Genomic DNA, 25,756 nt, shown 5'->3' with positions numbered 1-25,756 from the left:
AAAAGTAGAGAAATTAAAATTTGGAAATTTTTCAAAATTTTTGGTAAGTTTGGTATTTTTGATGAATAAAAATGTTTTTTTTAAACTTATTTTTACTACTGTCATGAAGTATAATATGTGACGAGAAAACAATTTCAGAATGGCCTGTATAAGTATAAGCGTTTTAAAGTTATTACCACATGAAGTGACACGTCAGATTTGCAAAAAATGGCCTGGGCAGGACAGGTGAAAACAGGCCCGGGGTTGAAGGGGTTAATAATGATCTGTTGTTTGCAACACAATTTACAAAGCCAGGTATAAACATTAACCATATGAGTGTGGTATTATACAAACATTGCATGCAGTAGAAATCTTTCTTTATCCTTGTGTCAGAATCTGAGTTCATCTTAATTTGCATGCCTTGTCTCAATTTAATTGGTTGATCCGGGCCCAGTTTCTGTCGCCCCCTGTAAAAGCTGCATGCTGCCACTCATTTCCTGCATTAACTAATACACAGATCTCATTCAATTAACGGTTGAATATGTAATACTTAAGGTCCCTTTACATGGGACGATATTACAGCAGATTGACCGGAAGAAAGCGTTCCTTCCCAACAATCTGCTGATCGCTAACGGACGAGACCGCTGCATTCACACACAGCGATTTCCTCCAGAATATAGGGAGGATACATCGCTAATGCAATTGCTCTTCCCCATAACTACTCGTTTTTTGCCAGCAGGAGAATTTGTTAACACTGTGTGATCCGCTTCCAGGAGACAATCATTTTTGCATGCGCACAAACGATCGGATTACCCGGTAACCTAGTGTTTCGCTTGTTGATCAAGTAATCGGCAGTACATTCACACCGCCCGATCATCGCTAACAAGCGTTACTATGAATGCTCGTTAGCTATAATCTGTGCTATTCTCTTCCTGTGTAACGGGCCCATAAGTCATATCAAATCTACCATAATGGGGTTTGCTGTCTTGCTCTCATGTTTTTTTTTTTTTTTTTTTTACTTCAAATTGTTTATTTTATTTTCATAGCGTCAAAAGACGTCAGTGAGTTACAGGGAATATTGTAACATGGAAAAAGGTACATGTTATACAGTAGCAAAGAGTAAAAGCATACATAGAGGAAGTAAGCATATTCGTGACCAACCAGCGACAATCGGAATAGTGTTACTGAGGCAAACATAATTCCAAACTTTTATGTTACAGCACGTTTTCCAGACCCGTTCACAGGCCTATATCTGTAAATGTGCCTATCCATACCTAGGAAGTTCTAGTGCATTTTGGTCCAGTGTCAAAGGCAGTCATTTAATCAAGGGCAAAAAGGGGACCTAGAGAGCTAGGGCTACCAGTAGTTTGTGATTACGGAGCACTAGGAATGTGAAGTAGAGAGGCCGAAGAGGGGGACTGTGGCTACTTGCTGCTGGAAAACCTATAGGTAGACCAAAGTGACCAGCGCCTCTGGAAGGCTGGGTGCGAGCGAGATTCCCAAGCAGAAAGCTCTTCAAAACGGTAGAGCTGGTCCACTTTGAGTTTCCACTGGTCTTGCTCTCATGTTTAATTCTTATCTACAAATCATAATTTATTTAATTTGGTGTTAGAACTACCATGGTTAAACCTTAGAAGAGTATATTGTTACATACCACCAGGGGATGAGCAACTTTTTTTGTCCAAGAGCTATACAGTGATCTCTCAAGATACAATGGCCTCAGGATACAATATTTTCAACATACAATGATCTTTTCTGACCCATTGCAAGTTGAAACCAGACTCAACATACAATGTCTCAGACTCAGATCCATCCATTTCTCTGGTAAAATATCTGTATTAGTTGCTAGTTAGCAGCTATTTCTGTGCTGTTATATGTCTGTCTTAGTTATCTGCATTCTTTTCTTAAATCTTTATTTTCTCTTATCTTGGATGACATTTTGGGGGTTGGAACTGATTACTCAACTTACAATGGTTTCAACATACAATGGTTGTACTGGAACCAATTAATATTGTAACTTGAGGGACTGTACTATTTTGTGCATATTGTATATTGTGCGTTTACACTTGGACATCCTCGCTGGGGTCTTTCTTAGAATGTGCTGAATATGGAGGTTACTGTATATGTGCTCCCTGACCCTAGAGTCACCCTAATGCTGGAATCTTCACTGGCCTAGAAATCTGAAATAAACTTTTTTTCTTTGTTAGTTTTGAGTGATGAACTTGAAGCCTATGTAAAAACTGAAGGAGCATGGATGGTGGGTAGAGAAAGAGCGTTTTACACTACAGCCAATGATTTGGAATGTGCCAAGATGTGTGACGCAGAACAGAAGTTTACTTGTAGGTAAGTTGTACATGAAATTAAATTATGAACAAGGATGTGTATCTATACTGGTTCATGGACCACAGTGAGGCCATGTGAAACTACTCTTTAAATATTTCAGCTTTATAATTTTTTAAAATAAGAAAATAGGTTTATCAAATGGGAACATTGATGGAAAAAAAACATTTTGTAAAAATATACATGCTTGTGCTATCACCCTGCTATAACCTTACATTTACTAAATAATACAGGTTTGAAACTATCTGGGATATCCAGTATTTTAAATATTCACATTAAGTGTGCTTCTGGTATGAATTTCGGCATAGGCATCTATAATATTACATCATTTACCACACAGCTACTCAAAGGTCTTATGCACATGCAGACCTAGAGATGTACATAATACGCAGTACATAATACTGAACTTGTACATGAGCCCTTGAAGGGGTTTTCTGAGCTTTTTGAACTGATGACATATTCTCCATAGAAGTGATATTTAATTGGTAGGGGTCCTCATCAAGCACAGCGACACCATTCTATAGTGACTTTGCTTGGTATCGCAGCTCAGCCACATTCACTTCTCAGTGGGTTTGGTTGACAAAAGACTATGTCTATGGCCCTCTTTACATGTAGCTCTTGGGTTTTTGGCATTTTCTCTGAGCGTTGCACAATCTGACCTTGGGGGGAGTGTGCTGGGACGTCTAATCCTGGGTAGATTGTCAATTTACTTGAAAATGTTTCCATTTGTGAATAATCTTTCTGTAGAATCACAGACTTCAAGTTGTTTGGAAATGGCTGTATAGCCCTTACTAGATTGATGGGCAGCAACAACTGCTTCTCTGTGCTGATGTCTTTCCTTGGCATTGTTTTAACACGACTTTTAAAAAGGTGGTCGCACTTGCTGATGATCACTTAATCAAGGGCATTTGATTAATAGCACCTAGATGCCACCTACCTTCTTAATTCCTATGGAAGCAGTAATGATTTACTTAACTTTTTACAGAGAGCTTCTGCATCTTGGCCTAGTTTTTGTAGCGTGATTAGTCATGTGCTGTTAATCTGAGAGTGTATTTTCCTAATTTTAAGACCTTCTATGGTCCAGATGTTTCTTTTATTATGTACTGATACATAAAACCATAGAATTCAAAGATTGCTTATATACAAAAAATATATAATCGGAAACATAAAAAAAAAAATCAAAAGGCTAAGTAAAATTGCTGTGTTTTTTCACACCGTCAATGCAAAAAAATAATAAAAGTCGTACAATAGATTAGATGTACCACAAAATAGCATTATTAAATATAACTCAAGGTTTTATATGACTATGTTGAAAGAAAACTAAAAACGCTATGACTTTTAAAAACGCACCGATGAAAAACATGAAACAAATGGACCACATCCGTAATGGGACCATCCGGGTCAAATGAAAAAATTCACATTAACTGAGAAACAATAAGATCACTTTTCTGGTGCCAGCCAGTTCATCTTTTGCAGATCTGCAAATTCCTGTGCTCACTTTTTACTACCAATGTGACCACACTGATAAGACTGTCTTGATAGCTCAAGACACTTTCTACTTGTTCAACCGTGCTCTTGACCAATCCAAAGCATTAACAGATGTCTTGGACTACCACCAAATGCACATTATGGATCAGGCAGTCTTAGAAGCAGTTCGGCTATCTTGAATGGCAGAAAAGGAGTCAGGGAATTTTTGTATCAGCAACTAAAAAGATGAAGTGGAGGGCACCAGGTAAGTGTTCTATTCATTCCCTAGTGAATTGTTTTCTTGAACTGTAGAGTTGCCTTAAGGAGTTAAACATGTTGCCCAATATAGTAGTTACTTGTCTTATGTATGCATAAACCATATTTAAACTTAGATGGTTAAAAGTTTCATTATTATAGTTTTTCCAGTAAAAGCTATTTAGTTTGGATCAGTTATGGTTATTGGCCAATTGTGTTTGCTCTGTGATAGATAATGATTCTGTTTGTCCTCTATGCAGTCGGATTCAGCCAGATTCTTGCTTAATTCAACTATTTGCATTTCTTTAATTTCCCGTTATATAATTTTAGTTAAACAAATGTAATATTTCTTTCAGGTCATTTTTGTATAGCACAAAAAATCAATTTTGTGTTACAATCATGGACAATCAGAGATCTTCACTTTTACACAGACGGAATGATATAGCTTTGTATGAGAAAACAAGTAAGTCAATATACTAATATGTGTTGGATAATGGTGTCGCTGAAGCAGATCTTTTGGAGCTGGTTTTAACCTGCACCTCTAGTATGGCGGTTAGAGACAGATACGTCCATGTATTGTTTGGAAGAGGGTAGTAATGGGTGTTGTATGTGCCTGAGCAATATTGCTCTGTGGAGTGTCAGCCTCTGCTGCCATAATTGACAAGAGTGGTGTGGGGGCCAGGTCCATTGTCGATTATGGGGCTGCTGATGTGTCATCATATCATATCACCCATGTGGGCCGAGACTGGTATTTAGAGTATGCAGTGTTCATTTCCTGACAGTCAGGCAATGTGTCAAGGCAGAAGTTGCCTTTCGCACTGTTTCACACATCTGTACCGTTCATGAGCAGAACTGTTCCTGCCATTGCATTAAAGTGTGCCCAAAGTCACAATATATTTCTTCAAGAGTACCATCATATATCCTTCCTCCTCCTGCTAATGTACCTCTACCAAGTGAGTGACTGTGCTTATTGGCACTAGTTGGGCCTTACAAGTGCACACAGATATGCTCCAGGATAGAAAAGATTTTTTTAAATGTTAGCCGAAATAATGCTCTATGTAACCTATCATAAAAATAATATTTCTATTCTACTTATGTATAGGTTCAGGCCTTATGCACATAGGTTGCAAATATGGTGACTATGGCCTGCCACAGGCTTATGTGGTTACGCACTTGGGATTTTTTTATTTTTTTATTTGAGAAAATATTACAGAAATATTCTCTCCAGAGGCAATGTACTTCATGTACTCCGTGTAGAGGCAAGACATGAAGTACAATGTGGACATTGCAATGTGTACATGAACTTAGTAAATAAAAAGTTAAATAATGACCCAAGTTTTCTTTAAAGAAGCACTCCCACACAATGTTTGTTTATTTTTTGGCCCATTAGAAAGGTACATGATGTAACTTGTAGTGAGAAGGTAATCTTTTTCCCATGGCTGTATTTGTGAGTTATCCTTTCCCTTCTGGTGCTCAGCTGTGTGACAGATAGATACTCAGGAAGTCATTTTTTCTATTCATTCATTAATTCATCCTGTAGACCCAGCAAAATATTGTCAGCCGGGACGTAGCTAAAGGCTCATGGGCCCTGGGTAAAAGTTTAGCCTGGGCCCCCCTCAGTGTTTTGTGACCAGGTGCAGGGAATCACCTAGCCTTTCTACTGCCTGAGGTCATTTAAATTGCCCCTCAGGCTCCTGGGCCTAGTAGTGACTGCTACCTCTGCCCCCCTCCCTTATAGCTACATCCCTGATTGTCAGCCACATGACAGAGCTGAGGACCAGAAGTAGGTGGGGTACCTTTACTACAATTGTATCTTCCAAATGGTAGAGAGAGAAGATTTTTTTTAAAGGGTTATTCCAAAAATTCTTATTTTCTCACTTATCTGCTTATGTGGAGGATTTTCTTCCCTTTCTGTGGGTGGGCACTAGCTCATCCATCAAGCCCCTGCATCTCCCAGGAAGTAATGCAATTAGCTCTTGTTATCCCCCTCTTTTGCATTGAAAATAGTCCCTGACATTTAGCCCCAGAGATATATATGGAACTCAATGCTTTCTCAATTTTCTTCTTCACTGTCTAGAGAGGGAGAGATAGCTATATACTTCTATCATTTTAGAAGTAGGAATAATAGATAGATAGATAGTTGCTTGGCAGGTGTACTAGGCCTGTACATGTTGTATACATAGACAGGTACCAGATTCATCACAGTGGTTCAGGCTGGATGATAAATGTCGTGTAGGGCTAGACACTTTTATGTAATACTATACCAAGCCTTGGCTTATTGTAAGACACAATTTTATGCCAGAATTGTGGTAATTTGTAGCAAAATAGCACATTGTAGGTACTCCTCCTTTCCTGCAAAGCCACACTCCTTTCCCATTAGGCTACACCCTTTTCATACTAGGTGCAGAATTTTTTTTCAAAACCTAGATGCACCAGATTGTACCAGTTTATGCTGAAATCCATGTGCACTGACAGTATTTTTATTGCATGTATATTGCAATAAGGCTACATGCACACGACCGTGACGTTTTTGGGGTCCGCAAAAAACGGAAGCCGCCCGTGTGCCTTCCGCAAGTTGCGGAACGGAATGGGCGGCCCATTGTAGACATGCCTATTCTTGTCCGCAAAATGGACAAGAATAGGACATGCTATATTTTTTTTTTCGGGGCCTCGGAACGGAGCAACGGATGCGGACAGCACATGGAGTGCTGTCTGCATCTTTTGCGGCCCCATTGAAGTGAAAGGGTCCGCACCCGAGCCGCAAAAACTGCGGCTCGGATGCAGACCATAACTACGGTCGTGTGCATGAGACTTAATACTTCATTGGAAATTCCCTGTTCATTGCATAATAATACTTTTTGTGGGATAACCCCTTTAATGTTGGTTAATTTATGAATATATGTTTGTGTGTTTGCTCATCATTAGAGATGAGCGAATTTAATATTTTGAAATTCGTACACGCTTCGTTTGGTGGTAAAAGCAGAATTGCGTTATGGATTCTATTACCACGGACGATAACGCAATTTTATGACGGAATGTAGAGGCATTCCGCTATTCATTCCGTCATAATAGAAGTCTATGGGCTGCAAAACGGATCCGTCCGGTTTCCATTATGCAGGGGAGTCCTTTAGAGGCATTCCGTCATATAATTTTTTACCACCAAAAGAAGCGTGAATGAATTTCATAACATGAAATTTGCTCATCTCTACTCATCATCTACAAATTTGTATTATTTATTTTATAGTATATCTCGAAAACTGCATCACTGGAAATGGAAAAAATTACAGAGGAACAGAGTACAAAACACATTCTGGGAAAACATGCCAGGAATGGACAGCAACCACTCCGCACACACCAAAGTATAGAACAACAATATTGAATTTATTATAAGTGAATATTATACTATGCTGTGTACAAATTTTTATTCAAAATACTGTTCAAATCTCATCTTTGTTCATCTTTGTGTATGTCATCAATAGGAGGTGATTTAGATATTATTATTTTTTGCTAAATTAATGTAAAATTCAAGTGTTCCCCATATTTATGTTGCAGTATTCATCATGTGTCTTACAAAGATGGTGTTGGTCATGTGACCTGCACATGTCATGTTCAGAGTAACTAAACCTTTCTAAAACTATTCCAAATGCCCTATTATGTGTTTTTGTATGCTGTGCTATGCAGAGTTTTTAGTGGCGTTAGTGGGCACAGGCAGGAGCCGCAGTGTCTTATGCAGAGCTCCTTCCTCTGCCTTCTCTGTCCTGCTAAAAGCTCTGCATTGCACGTCAGTGCAGGAGACCCTGCATAGTCCTATGCCAGGCTTTACCTGAGTGAAGTGGCCACATAAACAAGAGCAGTGAAGTGCGTCTCTGCCTGGACAGTGGTTTCTCTGTGGGCCCTATGCCTGCCATATATCCGTACACTGCTGACATACAGCGGTGTATGGATTCTAAATATAAATATTATAAAAATTTAAAATAAGCCATTTAGAATAGTTTTTACAAAGTTGTGGAAAAGATTTGTACCTATGAACCTGTTGCATGTGTTCTTAGCAGCTGAAGGCATCTGTGTTGGTCCTGTGTTCATTTATGCTAGCATTGCGAAGAAAAATGATGTTTTAATATATGCAAATGAGCCAATAGGAGCAACAGATGTGTTTCCTTTAGGCCTCTTGCACACGAACATTTTTTTCCCGTTTCTGTTCCGTTTTTTTGCGTTCCGTATACGGCCTATATACGGAACCATTCATTTCAATGGATCTGCAAAAAAAAACGGAAGGTACTCCGTATGCCTTCCGTTTCTGTATTTCCGTTTTTCCGTTCCGTTCATAGATAGAACATGTCCTATTATTGTTTGTATAACGGACAAGGATAGTACTGTTCTGTCAGGGGCCAGCTGTTCCGTTCCGCAAAAAACGTAATGTCATCCGTATTTTTTGCGGATCCATTTTTTGCGGACCGCAAAATATTGAAAAAGCCATACGGTCGTGTGCAAGAGGACTTACTCCTAGAGGCTCAGCTTCCTCTGCAACTGCAGTGTCCTCTGCATTTTGATTGACTGGGCCAGGCGGTGAAAACCTCATCATGCCTGGCTTTGTGAATCAAAGTGGAGAGGACACGGTAGTTGCAGAGAGAGCAGAGCCTGCAGATGTAACAGTAAAGCCCCCATTGTTCCTAGAGGCTCATTTGTATATGTTAAAACATCATTTTTATCGGCAATTCATGCACATATGAACATTGGGCCAACACAGATGCCTTCAACTACCAAGCGCACATTCTACAGGTCAGCCAGTTTTAGGCTACATGCATAAGACCATATGTGTTTGGCAGTCCGGAAAAAAAAACAAATGACATCCGTATGCCATCATTTTTTTGTTTTTGTGGATCCATTGCAACAATGCCTAAAATGGCCAAGAATAGGACATGTTCTATTTTTTTTGCGGGGCTACGGAACGGACATAGGGATCCACATTTTTTGCAGACCCATTGAAATAATTGGGTCTGCATCCTATCCGCTAAAAAAAAACTGAACTGACACAGAAACAATATACGTTTGTGTGCATGAGGCCTTATAGGTACAAATCTGATGACAGATGCCCTTTAAATTGCAGCTCAGATCCAGATAAAAATAAAAGTACAGTGTGATCTTTAACCGCCTCAGGATTGCGTCCTGGCAATGGCCCTGTTATTCTGAGTGGACACACCGGCATGTCCTCTCGCGAGAGGCAAGATTTCCTGTGAACGTGCGCACACAGGCGCGTGCGTTCACAGGATCGGAAGGTAGCGATCGTTCGCTTTTTTTTAACCCCTAACAGGTATATTAGACGCTGTTTTGATAACAGCGTCTAATATACCTGCTACCTGGTCCTCTGGTGGTCCCTTTTGCTTGGATCGACCACCAGAGGACACAGGCAGCTCTGTAATAAGTAGCACCAATCACCACACTACACTACACCCCCCCTGGTCACTTATTAACCCCTGATAACCCCATATAGACTCCCTGATCACCCCCCTGTCATTGATCACCCCCCTGTAAGGCTCCATTCAGACGTCCGTATGTGTTTTACGGATCCACGCATCCATGGATCGGATCCGCAAAACACATACGGACGTCTGAATGGAGCCTTACAGGGGGGTGATCAATGACAGGGGGGGTGATCACCCCATATACACTCCCTAATCAGCCCCTGTCATTGATCACTCCCCTGTCATTGATCACCCCCCTGTAAGGCTCCATTCAGACGTCCGTATGTGTTTTACGGATCCACGCATCCATGGATCGGATCCGCAAAACACATACGGACGTCTGAATGGAGCCTTACAGGGGGGTGATCAGGGAGTCTATATGGGATGATCACCCCCTGTAAGGCTCCATTCAGACGTCCGTATGTGTTTTATGGATCCACGCATCCATGGATCGGATCCGCAAAACACATACGGACGTCTGAATGGAGCCTTACAGGGGGATGATCAATGACAGGGGGTGATCACCCCATATAGACTCCCATATAGACTCCCTGATCACTTCCCTGTCATTGATCACCCCTCCGTGAGGGGCATGGCGAGTTCATATAATTTTTAAATTTTTGTCACAAGTTAGTGGAAAATTATGATTTTTTTTTTTTTCTTACAAAGTCTCATATTCCACTAATTTGTGACAAAAAATAAAAACTTCCCTGAACTCACTATGCCCATCATGAAATACCTTGGGGTGTCTTCTTTCCAAAATGGGGTCACTTGTGGGGTAGTTATACTGCCCTGGCATTTTAGGGGCCCAAATGCGTGCGAAGTAGTTTGAAATCAAAATGTGTAAAAAATGGCCTGTGAAATCCGAAAGGTGCTCTTTGGAATGTGGGCCCCTTTGCCCACCTAGGCTGAAAAAAGTGACACATGTGGTATCGCCATACTCAGGAGAAGTTGGGGAATGTGTTTTGGGGTGTCATTTTACATATACCCATGCTGGGTGAGATAAATATCTCGGCAAAAGACAACTTTTCCAATTTTTTTATACAAAGTTGGCATTTGACCAAGATATTTCTCTCACCCAGCATGGGTATATGTAAAATGACACCCCAAAACACATTCCCCAACTTCTCCTGAGTACGGCGAAGTTGGGGAATGAGTACCGCGATACCAATGCAGTATAACTACCCCACAAGTGACCCCATTTTGGAAAGAAGACACCCCAAGGTATTTCATGATGGGCATAGTGAGTTCATGGAAGTTTTTATTTTTTGTCACAAGTTAGTGGAATATGAGACTTTGTAAGAAAACAAAAAAAATCATCATTTTCCGCTAACTTGTGACAAAAAATTAAAAGTTCTATGAACTCACTATGCCCATCAGCGAATACCTTAGGGTGTCTACTTTCCGAAATGGGGTTATTTGTGGGGGTTTTCTACTGTCTGGGCATTGTAGAACCTCAGGAAACATGACAGGTGCTCAGAAAGTCAGAGCTGCTTCAAAAAGCGGAAATTCACATTTTTGTACCATAGTTTGTAAACGCTATAACTTTTACCCAAACCTTTTTTTTTTACCCAAACATTTTTTTTAATCAAAGACATGTAGAACAATAAATTTTATAGAAAAATTTACAACTGAAAGTGAAAAATGTCATTTTTTTGCAAAAATTTCGGTAAATTTCGATTAATAACAAAAAAAGTAAAAATGTCAGCAGCAATGAAATACCACCAAATGAAAGCTCTATTAGTGAGAAGAAAAGGAGGTAAAATTCATTTGGGTGGTAAGTTGCATGACCTGAGCGATAAACGGTGAAAGTAGTGTAGTGCAGAAGTGTAAAAAGTGGCCTGGTCATTAAGGGTTTTTAATCTAGGGGGGCTGAAGTGGTTAATAAACACAATTTCACAAGTGCCTATTTCGGAAAACTAATTATTTTCAGCATGAGTTTATTAGTTCAGTGGGTCTGTCTCTTCTGCTCCACTTCTGCTCTTGATTGAGCAATGAAAAATAACATTGAGAAATTAAAATATTTTATGAAATCATCCCCAGCAGAGTTACTATGTTCTTTTTCACTATGTATGCATGCATTTAATATTAGGTTAGCTACTAAACAAAGCAAATTCCCTACTACCTCTTGACACCTTGAATGCCCCATCATTTTCTATCAGTCTTTTTTTAAACACACCGCAAGAGGTAAAATAGACGTTTCTGACTTCATTATGATATTGTGAACCCACACAGCCTTAAACAGCTTTACATTTAAAACATATCATCTTAGGTATCTGTAAAATCTATAACTTCATAGTCTAGGATTCTTTGAGAATAAGTTTTGGTCAGCACAATGACTCTGAGCTCAGCAGTGTCAGTATGTTAGGATCTTGGCACTAAATAAGCAACTGTAAATCAACTGAGCTTCTTAGGGTACTTTCAAATTAACATAGGACATTAGAATATGTTCCATGGGGTGAATAAGCTGTGAATTGTCCGCTGCAGAATTGCAGGTGAAAACTCTGCACAGCAGCAAAGTGGATCAGATTTTAATCTCATTCACATGCTTTGGCAAAAAAAGTGCTGAATCTGAGCAGAAATTGACCTCTGGTGTGGTTTAAATTTTGTAGAATGTCTATTTATGCTTGGATTTCAACTGTAGATTTCACCCTATGCAATACAAAGGGTGAAATACACTAAAAATCCATAGCAATTGGCACTTACTCATGTAAGTTTTGTGGTTGATTTTTTTTTCTCCACAGAAATGATGTTTTATGGGAAAATATTTTTCATTGGTGTGTTTTTTTAAATAGTAATGTTATTATTTTGTTTCCCAGCTATACACCTACAAATTTTCCAAATGAAGGGCTAGATTCAAATTTTTGTCGAAACCCAGATAGTGATCCGAATGGCCCTTGGTGCTACACTACAGACCCAAATCAACGCTTTGAGTTTTGTAACATTCCACAATGTGAAGGTGAGAAGGAGATTGTGTTTATTAATAATCCAAATACAATATTATATTTCTGTAATGATTTGTAGACAAAAATATATGGTGGGCTAGCACCCTGTGTCTTAGGAATGCTTGATTAATCTGTAGGGAATGTGACACAGTGAGGGGTTTTGTCTGGGAAGGCAGGTATTTTCCTCCCAACATGTGCAGCTGGGCTGTTTTCCAGCCAGGTGAGGTCAAATACCGGACCGGAGTTTAAGTGCCGCTCCGGTTTTGGCAGCACCTGGCTGTCCTTAAATAGGCAGCTGGGCTCGGCAGCTGAGTCTCTGTGTTGGGATCTCAGGTTTTGTGCCGGAATGGAGGGCTGAGACCCATGTGCAGGGGTAACAGGCCCCCTAAAGCCTGCTGTGGACTACTGGAGGCAGAACTGCAAACAAGGAGACTTGTGCAATATGAACTTTTCATTGTGTGTGAATTAACACCAAAGACTGCAAAGTGACATGTTGTTCTGTGCAACTGCCGCAAGTGTGAATAAACACAGAAGTTTGAGTTAAGAACTTGTATTTTGCCTCTGTTCTGTGTTCGCTTACCCTATCTACCAGAGTGAAACCCACAGGGGATAAACAAGAATAATCCATTCACATTCGTTAGAGGCCTCTGTTGCAGTCTATCAAACAGTCCAAGACAAAATAACACAGCATGCTGCAATATTATGTTTGTTAAATTGCAGAGCTCCATAATGGGAACCCAACAGACCCCATTATATTCAATAGGGTTCATCCAGTGTCGTTAGTTTACCTTATGTGCTGGATCCTGCAAACCTGTTATTTTCATTGTTCTGCTCTGTACTTAACAATGGAAACAAAAATGCTGATGTGAACTCAGCTTTACACTAGTTTACAATTTTATTTTTATTTTTTGCAGAAGAATGTTTCCATTGTACTGGAGAAAATTATAGAGGCAAAATTTCAAAAACAAAGTCTGGATTCGAGTGTCAAAACTGGGATTCACAAAAACCTCATGCTCATGGCTATAAACCTGAAAGGTAAAAGAAATCCAATATTAATATAGTTGCCTTTTGGTTGAGTAAATGAACATTTATCTTTAAATAAGAATTGATTGTAAAGTAACTAATAAGTTGGAAAACAGAAAACGAATACAATATGTTTTTTTGGTAATTTTATACACATTCTTGCCAGCTATACACAATACTATGTTGTCACTAGGTTTCTGTTGCTATTTAATGAAAATTTATAACAAAAAAAGTTAAAAACAGATAAAGGCAGAAAGCTAGAGAACGCGAGACTAATTGCCTTAGAGCAGTGGTTCTCAAGGCGTGGCACATGTACCAAAGGTGGTATGCGTCACACCCCTGGGGGTTATGGAGTGATGGCGGTGCTACCTAGAAGAAAAAAACAGACTTCTCACTGCTCTCCCTAGCCTCTAACAAGATCAATCACTACAGTGCATGAGTTAAAGCCCTCCCCCTGTTGCCTCTGTGCCCTGCACCCCTCCCACCATCTTTTGTCTTTATGCTGTTGTCCACCGTGAGGTCAGGGGTTTCTCAGATTTGGGGATACAGTAGTGGGGATAGTATAAGCATCATACTATTGCAGTGAGCAGGACACCGGTACAGTGGGTCAGCAATGCAATGGGTCAGGATATATGTGTAGTAGTTTGTGATGCCAATTGCAGCTTGCGCAGGTACTGTAGCAGGGCCCTTTAAGATGTTATTTAAGATGATATGGTAGTGTCAACGGTGTCTCCTACCGTGGTACGGCTGGACTCCTGGATCCTGGCTCACTTGCAATAAATTGAGTGTTGTTAATAGGAGTAATTGAGGAATGATTGAGATCCAGACAGGAGATATAATCCAACTTATCTTTACTGAATGGCAACAGAAATCCATACGAGTTACAGCTTTAGTCTTGGGCCCCAGCAGGTATTGGCAATATGGGCAGGAATATATATATATTCTGCTTCTTGTCATATGCCTAGAGAATCTGGCAGGTATTTATCTTCTGCTCTGTCTGTCTTCTGCCTAGTATGGGCCTGACTAACTGAGGAGGAATTTGGTTTCTCCGGGACTCTGGATAAGTACTCACAGGACTGCTCGCAGGGAATGATTCTTCCTGGAGATCTGTAGTTCTGGAAGTGTTGCTTGGTTGTCCACAGTCGAGGCTGAAGGGCTCAGACTGGGAGGAGGGATCCTTGACCTCAGCCGAGGCTGGATCCTAGGTTGGGATCCCTGTAACTGGGAGCTCCTACTAACACAACCTACCCCCAGCAGGGGTGGCTGGTACACTAACTAAACTTCCTTCTCCTCCTCATGAGACAAGACATGGGAACAGCCCACTTCTGCTCTTACAGGGGAGACTAGATTGGCATGAACTATTCCATTCTAGATATACTAAACTAACTATGGTCTGCTGAACATATTGCTGCCACCTGCTGGTGCATATGGAAATTACAGCAAAATACATAAAACAGGCCTAGAAAATGTATACACAGGAAAATGCAATGTTAGATTACACAAGATGACAATACATATACACCTGACATGTTTTAGCAAGGAAACAGAGTTTAGTAACATACTCTGGGATGTTACATACCCCCTTACTTTAAGTTAAGCTGTCCTCGGCTTACGTTGAGGAGGGTGAAGAAATCAGCTCTGGGTACCCAATAAATTCAAAGTGCTGCGTGAATTACATAGAATGACATACAAAGACAAAACATGAAACGGCTTTCTCGTGGTTCCTGCCCGCTACAGTAAGGTGTCCAACACACAGTCTCTTGGTATAATCAGGTAACCTAAATACTGCACAAAGCAAACATTACTGACTGACTTTGTATATTGTCCACCAATACCAAAGAAAGTATGTGGGTGTCTTTACTCCATAATCCCACCATCGTGTAATGCAAAGCCCGCAAATAGAAGGATGGCTTTATCCAAAAAATCCACACATCTGGTAGAGTACAGTGAAATAGGCCACTAAACACTTTCACCACAAATAACTGCAACAGTGAAGTGCGTATATATTTTTCTTTCTGTACTGAAATAGGCCACTAAACACTTTCAACACATAACTGCAGAAGTGAACTGAGAATATATTTATATTTTTGTACTGAAAATGGCAACTAAAGGCTTTTCAACATACCCCTTTCCCCCCTAATAACAAAAATAAATTGCTGGAGTGACAGAGCTGTATAATGGCCATTTGGATCCCCAAATAATCTTTCCCTACACTTGTAAATCACTTTCTAGCACTGCCCCTAGTGCCTTCAGATGTCTCTCCCTGCACTAAGATGCTGTGAAAAGATACCTCCCCTTTCCCTGCACTTATAAATAGTTTTTTCCGTTGTTTTTTTTTCACAATGAGGTTTTTCCTACTGCTGTCCCTAGCGCCTTCTCACATCTGTTACTACACTCAGAACGCTGAAAAATGTCTGAATCCAAGATGGTCGCAGTATTTATAGGGCTGTGACATCACAGGGCTGGCTGGCTGCTGATTGGCTGCATGCATGGCAATATGGGTCATCCCGGCCTCCCAGAGTTCCTTGCCCCATGTCCTCACACGTGTAGCCGCCATTTTAGGAAAAATTTCGATTTGTTACCACAAAGCGTGAGGAAATTTGCATTCGTTGCGAATCAAATTTTTCCTGAAATTCGGATCGAATTCCACTTTGTCAGCTTTGATTCGCTCATGTAATTGTATGCAATATTAAATGGTGCTATTAGAAATTACAACTTGTCCTGCAAAAAATAAACCCTCATACGGCTATGTGAATGGAAAAAATAAATAAATTATGGCACCTGGAAGTCGGGTACTTAAAAACAAAAATAAAAAAATGGAAAATACCAAGGTCAGGAAGGGGTTAAGGGTTACATTGGGGGTATATCCAGCTCAGCCACATTCAGTCCCTTTATTCTAATAGAAAGTAAGGATCACACAAAATTAGCCTAACATTACTAATTTGAAAGTGTGCAACACTATCCAAATTTTGAATAGTTGAATTGATAAGTGCCTTCGAAAGAATGCACAATATTCAGTGAAAAAGGTTTCTGTTACCAGTTTTGGGTATGCTGATAAAGTGTTTGCAGCGTGAAAACATATAGGGTGGCTTCACTTGGTAAATATATGAATACACCATTGTTATATAATAAGCCCTTGGAATGTGAACCATAAATATGCTGTATGTACAATATATTCCAAATAAATTTATCATATCAATATGTGTCTCTATTTCAGATATAGTTATATATATTTCTCAGAGATACTGTAAGAATCATTTTTAATTGTGTTTTTCAGCATTCCTGAGAAGAATCTAATAAATAATTACTGCCGCAACCCAGATGGAGAATCACGACCATGGTGTTTTACTACTGATCCAAAAACGCGATGGGAATTCTGTGATATTCCACGCTGTAGTGAGTTTTAGTATTTAGTATTCCTCCTCTTTGTTATATTAAAATGCCTACCATAGCATCAGTTTGTTTGACTTTATAGTTTTTATATTCTATTCTAACTTTAAATAAGGTTTTTAGGAATAACAAATAAACATTTTCTGTTGCTAATATGTTTATAACAGATAACAATGCTCAAATTGTACTATATCTTGTCTTAAAAAATAACAGACTATAAAAAAAAGTGTTCATAGCAAACATTTTCTATATGCACAAAAAAAAATTACTCTCAAATATTGTTCACGACTGTTCAACAAAATGGAGTTCCGTTGTTCCGTGATCAGTTTCCGTTTTTGTTTCCGTGTGTCTTCCTTTATTTTTGGAGGACCACCAGACATAAAGGAAAGTAAAAAAAGTAAAAACAGGTTTGCCATGCAAATGATAGGAAAAAAACGGACGCGGACGCGCGGACACGGATGACAATCTTGTGTGCCTCTGCGTTTTTTAGTGGTCCCATTGACTTGAATGGGTCCGCAAACCGTTTTCCGCGAAAATAATAGGACAGGTTATATTTTTTTGACGGACTGGAACCACGGATTACGGACGCGGATGGCAAACGGTGCATTAGCCGAGTTTTCAACGGACCCATTGAAAGTCAATGGGTCCGCAGAAAATCACGAAAAGCGGCACAACGGACACGGAATAAAACAACGGTCGTGTGCATGAGGCCTAAATCTGTGTCAATGAGCATTTCTTCTTTGCCAAGATGATCTATCCCACCTCACAGGTGTGGCATATCAAGGTGCTGATTAGACATCATGAATGTTGCACGGGTGTGCATTAGACTGCCCACAATAAAAGACCACTCTGAAATGTGCACAGTTTTGCCTTACTGGGGAGGGGGGTCAGAAAACCAGTCAGTATCTGGTGTGGCCATCATTTGCCTCGCGCAGTGCAACACATCTCAGTCGCATAGAATTGATCAGGTTATTGATTGTGTCCTGTGGAATGTTGGTCCACTCCTCTTCAATAGCTGTGGGAAGTTGCAGAATATTGTCAGGAACTGGAACACGCTGTCGTATATACAGGGAGTGCAGAATTCTTAGGCAAGTTGTATTTTTGAGGATTCATTTTATTATTGAACAACAACCATGTTCTCAATGAACCCAAAAAACTCATTAATATCAAAGCTGAATATTTTTGGAAGTAGTTTTTAGTTTGTTTTTAGTTTTAGCTATTTTAGGGGGATATCTGTGTGTGCAGGTGACTATTACTGTGCATAATTATTAGGCAACTTAACAAAAAACAAATATATACCCATTTCAATTATTTATTTTTACCAGTGAAACCAATATAACATCTCAACATTCACAAATATACATTTCTGACATTCAAAAACAAAACAAAAACAAATCAGTGACCAATATAGCCACCTTTCTTTGCAAGGACACTCAAAAGCCTGCCATCCATGGATTCTGTCAGTGTTTTGATCTGTTCACCATCAACATTGCGTGCAGCAGCAACCACAGCCTCCCAGACACTGTTCAGAGAGGTGTACTGTTTTCCCTCCTTGTAAATCTCACATTTGATGATGGACCACAGGTTCTCAATGGGGTTCAGATCAGGTGAACAAGGAGGCCATGTCATTAGATTTTCTTCTTTCATACCCTTTCTTGCCAGCCATGCTGTGGAGTACTTGGACGCATGTGATGGAGCATTGTCCTGCATGAAAATCATGTTTTTCTTGAAGGATGCAGACTTCTTCCTGTACCACTGCTTGAAGAAGGTGTCTTCCAGAAACTGGCAGTAGGACTGGGAGTTGAGCTTGACTCCATCCTCAACCCGAAAAGGCCCCACAAGCTCATCTTTGATGATACCAGCCCAAACCAGTACTCCACCTCCACCTTGCTGGCGTCTGAGTCGGACTGGAGCTCTCTGCCCTTTACCAATCCAGCCACGGGCCCATCCATCTGGCCCATCAAGACTCACTCTCATTTCATCAGTCCATAAAACCTTAGAAAAATCAGTCTTGAGATATTTCTTGGCCCAGTCTTGACGTTTCAGCTTGTGTGTCTTGTTCAGTGGTGGTCGTCTTTCAGCCTTTCTTACCTTGGCCATGTCTCTGAGTATTGCACACCTTGTGCTTTTGGGCACTCCAGTGATGTTGCAGCTCTGAAATATGGCCAAACTGGTGGCAAGTGGCATCTTGGCAGCTGCACGCTTGACTTTTCTCAGTTCATGGGCAGTTATTTTGCGCCTTGGTTTTTCCACACGCTTCTTGCGACCCTGTTGACTATTTTGAATGAAACGCTTGATTGTTCGATGATCACGCTTCAGAAGCTTTGCAATTTTAAGAGTGCTGCATCCCTCTGCAAGATATCTCACTATTTTTGACTTTTCTGAGCCTGTCAAGTCCTTCTTTTGACCCATTTTGCCAAAGGAAAGGAAGTTGCCTAATAATTATGCACACCTGATATAGGGTGTTGATGTCATTAGACCACACCCCTTCTCATTACAGAGATGCACATCACCTAATATGCTTAATTGGTAGTAGGCTTTTGAGCCTATACAGCTTGGAGTAAGACAACATGCATAAAGAGGATGATGTGGTCAAAATACTCATTTGCCTAATAATTCTGCACTCCCTGTACGCCGATCCAGAGCATCCGAAACATGTTCAATGGGTGACATGTCCGTTGAGTATACTGGCCATACAAGAACTGGGAAGTTTTCAGCTTTCAGGAATTGTGTACAGATCCTTGCAATATGGGACCGTGCATTATCATGCTGCAACATGAGGTGATGATCGTGGATGGATGGCACAACAATGGAATAAACAATATAAAAACAATCTCCAATTTTTGGTGTACTTATCGGCGCTGCAGATCCACCAAGCGACGTGAGTATAGGTCGCTTCACAGTTAAAATGTCCACAAGTTTGTTTCTGAGTGCAAAAGTTCCAATCCCAGACCCTCTTTTTTCTCCAATGCTCAGGTTGTTTCACTTTGTAGCCACACAAACGGTTACCAGAGGCTAGGTGCACTCACGTACACCTGCACCCTAGAGGGAAGTATTAGTACAAATAGTGAAGTTCCACCAATTTATCGCAATCAGCAGGTTTTATTCTACTTACAGAAAAGTCTAAAAACAAGTCTTTTTCATCACAGATCCACCCGACCCGAGGTTGCCCCTGATGAAGCTGGACTGGACTGGCGAAACCCGGGTCGGGTGGATCTGGGATGAAAAAGACTTGTTTTTATGACTGAGATTTTAGACTTTTTTGTAAGTAGAATAAAACCTGCTGATTGTGATAAATACCTGGTGGAACTTCACTATTTGTACTAATACTTCCCTCTAGGGTGCAGGTGTACGTGAGTGCACCTAGCTTCTGGTAACCGTTTTTGTGGCTACATAGTGAAACAACCTGAGCATTGGAGAAAAAAAGAGGGTCTGGGATTGGAACTTTGGCACAACAATGGGCTTCAGGATGTCATCACGGTATATTCAAAATGCCATCAATAAAATGCACCTTTGTTCGTTGTCCATAACATACGCCTGCCCATACCATAACCCCACCGCCACCATGGGCCACTCGATCCACAACATTAACGTCAGCAAACCGCTGACCCACACAACGCCTCACACGCTGTCTGCTATCTGCCCTGAAACAGTGAAAACCAGGACTCATCTGTGAACAGAACGTCTCTCCAATGTGCCAGACACCATCGAATGTGAGCATTTGCCCACTCAAGTTGGTTACGACGACGAACTGCAGGCAGGTCCAGACCCTGAAGAGGACGACGAGCATGCAGATGAGCTTCCCTGAGATGGTTTCTGACAGTTTCTGCAAGAATTCTTTGGTTATGCAAACCGATTGTTGCTGCAGCTGTCTGGGTGGCTGGTCTCAGACAATCATGTTCACCATGCTGGATGTGGAGGTCCTGGGCTGGTGTGGTTACACATAGTCTGCAGTTGTGAGGCCGGTTGGATGTACTGCCAAATTCTCTAAAATGCCTTTGGATACGGCTTATGGTAGAGAAATGAACTTTCATTGCACGGGCAACAGCTCTGGAAGACATTCCTGCTGTCAGCATGCCAATTGCATGCTCCCTCAATTGTTGCGACATCTGTTGCATTGTGCTATGTGATCAAACTGCACATTTCAGCGTGGCCTGTTATTGTGGGCAGTCTAAGGCACACCCGTGCAATATTTATGCTGTCTAATCAGCACCATGATATGCCACACCTGTGAGGTGGGATGGATTATCTCTGCAAAGGAGAAGTGCTCACTAACACAGATTTAGACAGATTTGTGAGCAATATTTGAGAGTAATTGGTCTTTTGTGTATGTAGAAAATTTTTCAGCAAAACCAACAGTGTTGCGTTTATATTTTTGGTCAGTGTAGATGCCAAAATAGCATAAGCAGAGAAACATGTAGGATACACAATAGTATGGTGTACACATTTCAGTAGAGTAGAGAGTAGAGAGTTCATATTGAAGTAATTGGCCAACGTAGGTTGTAATACATAAAATGCTGTAGCAGTTGGGTGTAGTTCAAAAATGCTATAAAACTAGGGAGAGCAGGTGAAACACTAAAGGTATCCTGCGTAACATTATAGGCAGACCCATAGTGCATACCTTCAGTTTTAGCAGAAATAGCAGAAATAGGCAGAGCTTGTTCACAACTATATCAGGAAACCTGACCATGTGGCCATACCCTATGGGTACAGCCATACAATAAAGTTTCCTTAAAGCCAAAATTGAGAGTGGATCATAAAAGGGAAGAGTAAAGGACAGATATTAATTCTTCTCTGCTTTGAACTTGCTTCTAAAACAACATCAAAGAGTCTGAATATGTAGCTGTCACGTAATGGTAAGAACAGAAGTACCAAATGACACAAGAGAACAAAACCCTGCCTACATTTAGTGGCCAATAGATGCATGTTTTTGCATGCAATACTGAGACATTGCCTTCATAATTGGGCATCCATTGGCCATGGAACGTTTGCCCACATTTATATGTAATACAGGCCACACTCTCTATAGAATTTGTTGCTTGAGTGGGTAAGCTTGCTGACATCTAATAGCTGTAGAGCTCTTCTTTTCTATTACGGCTTGATTCTCAATTTGGGGTGAATAAGCTGTCTAATATAACTGTTATTGGGGTGTCCAACTTGTTTAATAGATAAGCAATTCTATTATGCCTTGATTCTCAAATTGGGGCAATAACCTGTGTAATATTTGGGTGCCGACCTATTTTATAAATAAGCAATTCTATTATGCCTTCATTCTCATATTGGGGTGATTAACCTTTGCAATATAACTGTTATTGGGGTGCCCACTTTGTTTAATGGATAAGCAATTTGATTACGCCTTGATTCTCAAATTGGGGTGAATAAGCTGTGTAATATATCTGTTATTGGGGTGCACACCTTCTTTAATAGGTAAACAATTCTATTATGCCTTGATTCTCATAGTTGGGTGAATAACCTGTGCAATATAACTATTAGTGGGGTGCCCAACTTGAATAATAGATAACCAATTCTATTACGCCTTCATTAGCATATTGGGGTGAATAACCTTTGTAATATAACTGTTATTGGGCTGTCTATCTTGTTTCATAGATAACCAATTCCATTAGGCCTTGATTCTCATATTGGGGTAAATAACCTGTGTAATATAACTGTTATTAGGATGTACACATTGACACTGAATAACATATCTTACATATTCAGTTACTGTTACCATACAGTATGTCCAACAAAGAGGTGCCAGGTGTCCTTTATCACAAAGTGGTGGGGGTAAAATGCTATTTTCTCTTGTGTGAATTTTTTTTAGCGTGGGCAGAAGGTGAAGCATGGCCACAACCCTGTGTCAACACATGGAGTGGCCTGGGAAAACCGTGGCGCTAATGTAGTGGTACAGCCTGATGCATCTCCCAGCGGTCCCCACCCCTTCTCCAGCAGTCTGGGCTCCACCACTTCAGCAGAAGGTAGCTTTGCTTCCTTCCTATCTTCTACTGGTCCTGATGCTCCTCCTCCTGCTCCTCATCACACGTTTTGCCAGGAATCAATCACTGAGGCGATTGCAAAGAGACAGTATGCGTGCGCCCATCCAACAGCGCAGAATCTGAACCTGCTCCTGGTCAAGTTGCTGGTACTGCAGTCCCTCTCTTTCCATGGGGTTGATTAATTTCAGAGAACTGATGACTTGTGCCGAGCCAAGGTGGAGAGTCCCAAGGTGTCAGTAATTCTCTAAAAAAGCTGTACCAGCTCTGTATAAGTATGTACAGCAGAAGGTGGGCCAGTCCTTTAGCCTGTTGGTGTCTGGTACAGTTCACGGCAGCACCGATGTGTTCAGCTGTAACTATGGTCAAGGACAATATAAGTCTTTTACGGCCCACTGGGTAAATGTGGTTCCGACCCAGACAGACCAGCAACTTTTCCAGGTGATGGCAATGCCACCTCCGTGTTCTCATGCTGTGATTGCGGCGCCAATGTCTTCCTCCACCTCCTCATTCTTCACCTTGTCCTCAGTGTCCACTGTAGACATAGTTCGAAGTGGTCCTCCAGCATACCACTTATGCATGGCATGGTGGTGTCACACTGTTCTGCACCTGGCCAGCCTGGGCGAACAAAGTCACACCGGGGAGGAACTGCTCCACCTCATAAACCAATAAATCGAATCCTGTCCGTCTCCTCACCAACTGAAGATCAGAACCATGGTCACCGAATACAGGAGGAACATTGTGTCAGTGCTGCATCAAGGAGGGCTGACCCATGCATCCTGCATGGAGCACGTCTTTAATCTGGTTGTAAACCGGTTCTTCAAGTCTTGCACCAAACTGCAAGACATCTTTAAAATCACCAGGAAACTTTGCATGCACTTGAGCCGCTCTTACCCTGCAAAATATGCCCACCTTGAGCTGCAAAGGCAGAACAGTGTTCCCCAACATCGCCTCATATGCAACGTTTCCACACAATGGAACGCCACCTTCCACATGTTGGATCAACATTTGGAGGATGGAGTTCCACATGAGGAGGGCTATGAACTATTTCTTGATGATGTAGGCGGACAGGGGTACTTCCCAGTGTAACTTTGACATTAACCAGTGGCAGTTCATGCTTGACACCTGCCATTTGCTCAGGCCCTTTGAGGAGGCTACTTCATTTGTCAGTCGCCAGGATGATGTCATTCCACTCCTTCATGTTCTGGAGCAGAAGCTGATAAATCTCGCTCACCAGGGGACAGGAGACGTGGTGCCTACATTTCATAGCTACCTGAGCCCTGTGGAGGCTGAACTGGCAGAGGAGGAGAAGGAGGAGGGCATTAACGCCCAGGAAATGTATACAGAAATAGGTGGTTTATCTGCCCAAATGGCAGGACAGTAACAGGAGGAGCATGGGGAGCTGGAGGGTGATGAGGAAGACTAGGCAGATGACCCAGACAGACCGTGGCAGTGTGCAGTGGAGATGGAGGCAGGGAATCCCTCCGATTTCCTTGTGAAAATTGCAAAATGCATGCTGAGTTGCTTGCATAGTTACATCCACATTATCACCATTCGGCAGTAGGATGACTACATGCCCTCCACGATGTTAGACCTTCGCTACCAGGTCAAAATTGGGGCCTTTTTTGCACCTGAGTGGGATGATAAACTCAATTACTATCGAGACATCCTATGTAGTTGGTTGGTCGTTGCCTATGTGCGCCATCGCCCATCCTCACTTAGGTCTGACTGGTAGGACCTCCTACACTCATGCTCCACTGCCATGACTGCAGGATCAGCACATGCTCCATCAGTGACAACTTAAGTCTTGAGTGTCTAATGAGCACTTTCCTTCACCCGCCTACAGAAGAAACCACCCATAAGCAGCAGCAGGACATGAAGCAGAACTTGAACCAGCAGGGCGTGGCATACTTGGACTGCACCCTGCCACCCCAGATCCAAGATCCCCTGGACTACTGTGGCGTAAAAGCCCATCCCAGACTGTCAGTCGGGGGCGTGTTTGCAAACAGAGGCCGGGTGAGGCTCTGGGTGTGTGCTTTTAGCTGGGCTAGGCTGATAAACTATGATGCAGGGACAAAGCCTGGACTGACCGTGTTACAGCCTGGGGGACTGGTATACGCTTGGCCTAGGAAGCTGGACCTGACGCTGTATCTGAACAGCACTGTATAGGTGAGTCAGGGATTGTATCATATGTTTAGTTAGAGCCCAGCCAGGCAGCAGGTAATATTTATTCTGAGAGCTCTTTTCCGCGAGGCATCATTCACATCAGGCAATGCTTCTTGTGAAAAGCAAACCCAGAACTGGTGTGTGTTTTTTATAGGGCAGGGCAGCTGTAACCAACACCTCCAATCTCATCTCATTGATTGGACTCCAGTTGGCTGACACCTCACTCCAATTAGCTCTTGTAGATGTCATTAGTCTAGGGGTTCACATAATTTTTTCAACTGCACTGTGAATGTTTACATGGTGTGTTCAATAATAACATGGTAACATTTAATTCTTTGTGTGTAAGTTTAAGCAGACTGTGATTGTCTATTGTTGTGACTTAGAAAGCCATATCATTCCATAGGATTCACATACTTTTTCTTGTAACTGTATATCAATGCTCCATCAGCCGCTTTACAAGACCTTACACCATGCAAACAAGTTTCATATTCAGCACAACAAAGTCCATACTATCTGTGTAGCATAAAATATTGTGTATGCGGTTTCATATTATTGGTAACTCCCTTGTAGGAGCTACAGAAAACCCAGACAATGTATTTATTGAAAGAGATACTCAGCAACACATATAGTAACCGCAAGCAACAAGTAAAAATTAAAATCTAGATTGAATGTTGCTTAATACGATTATGGGTATTTTCACTGGTAATAAAGGAGCATGCAATCTGCTAAAATCATTAAA

The 25,756-nt window shown here is 41.2% G+C and overlaps 1 protein-coding gene across 1 annotated transcript in view; it reads left to right on the top strand.

Annotated features, from left to right (window-relative positions):
* PLG (plasminogen) overlaps nucleotides 1–25,756 on the top strand; it is a 96,025-nt gene that overhangs the window by 13,516 nt on the left and 56,753 nt on the right. Inside the window, exons 2-7 of the mRNA XM_044290222.1 lie at nucleotides 2,187–2,322; nucleotides 4,398–4,504; nucleotides 7,286–7,400; nucleotides 12,323–12,462; nucleotides 13,363–13,483; nucleotides 16,749–16,867. Coding sequence (XP_044146157.1) covers nucleotides 2,187–2,322; nucleotides 4,398–4,504; nucleotides 7,286–7,400; nucleotides 12,323–12,462; nucleotides 13,363–13,483; nucleotides 16,749–16,867 — 738 coding nt within the window. The remainder of the gene's footprint in view (nucleotides 1–2,186; nucleotides 2,323–4,397; nucleotides 4,505–7,285; nucleotides 7,401–12,322; nucleotides 12,463–13,362; nucleotides 13,484–16,748; nucleotides 16,868–25,756) is intronic.

This window comes from Bufo gargarizans, chromosome 4 (genome assembly GCF_014858855.1).
Source record: "Bufo gargarizans isolate SCDJY-AF-19 chromosome 4, ASM1485885v1, whole genome shotgun sequence".
Classification (NCBI taxonomy): domain Eukaryota; kingdom Metazoa; phylum Chordata; class Amphibia; order Anura; family Bufonidae; genus Bufo; species Bufo gargarizans.
This window is presented reverse-complemented; position numbering and strand designations above follow the sequence as displayed.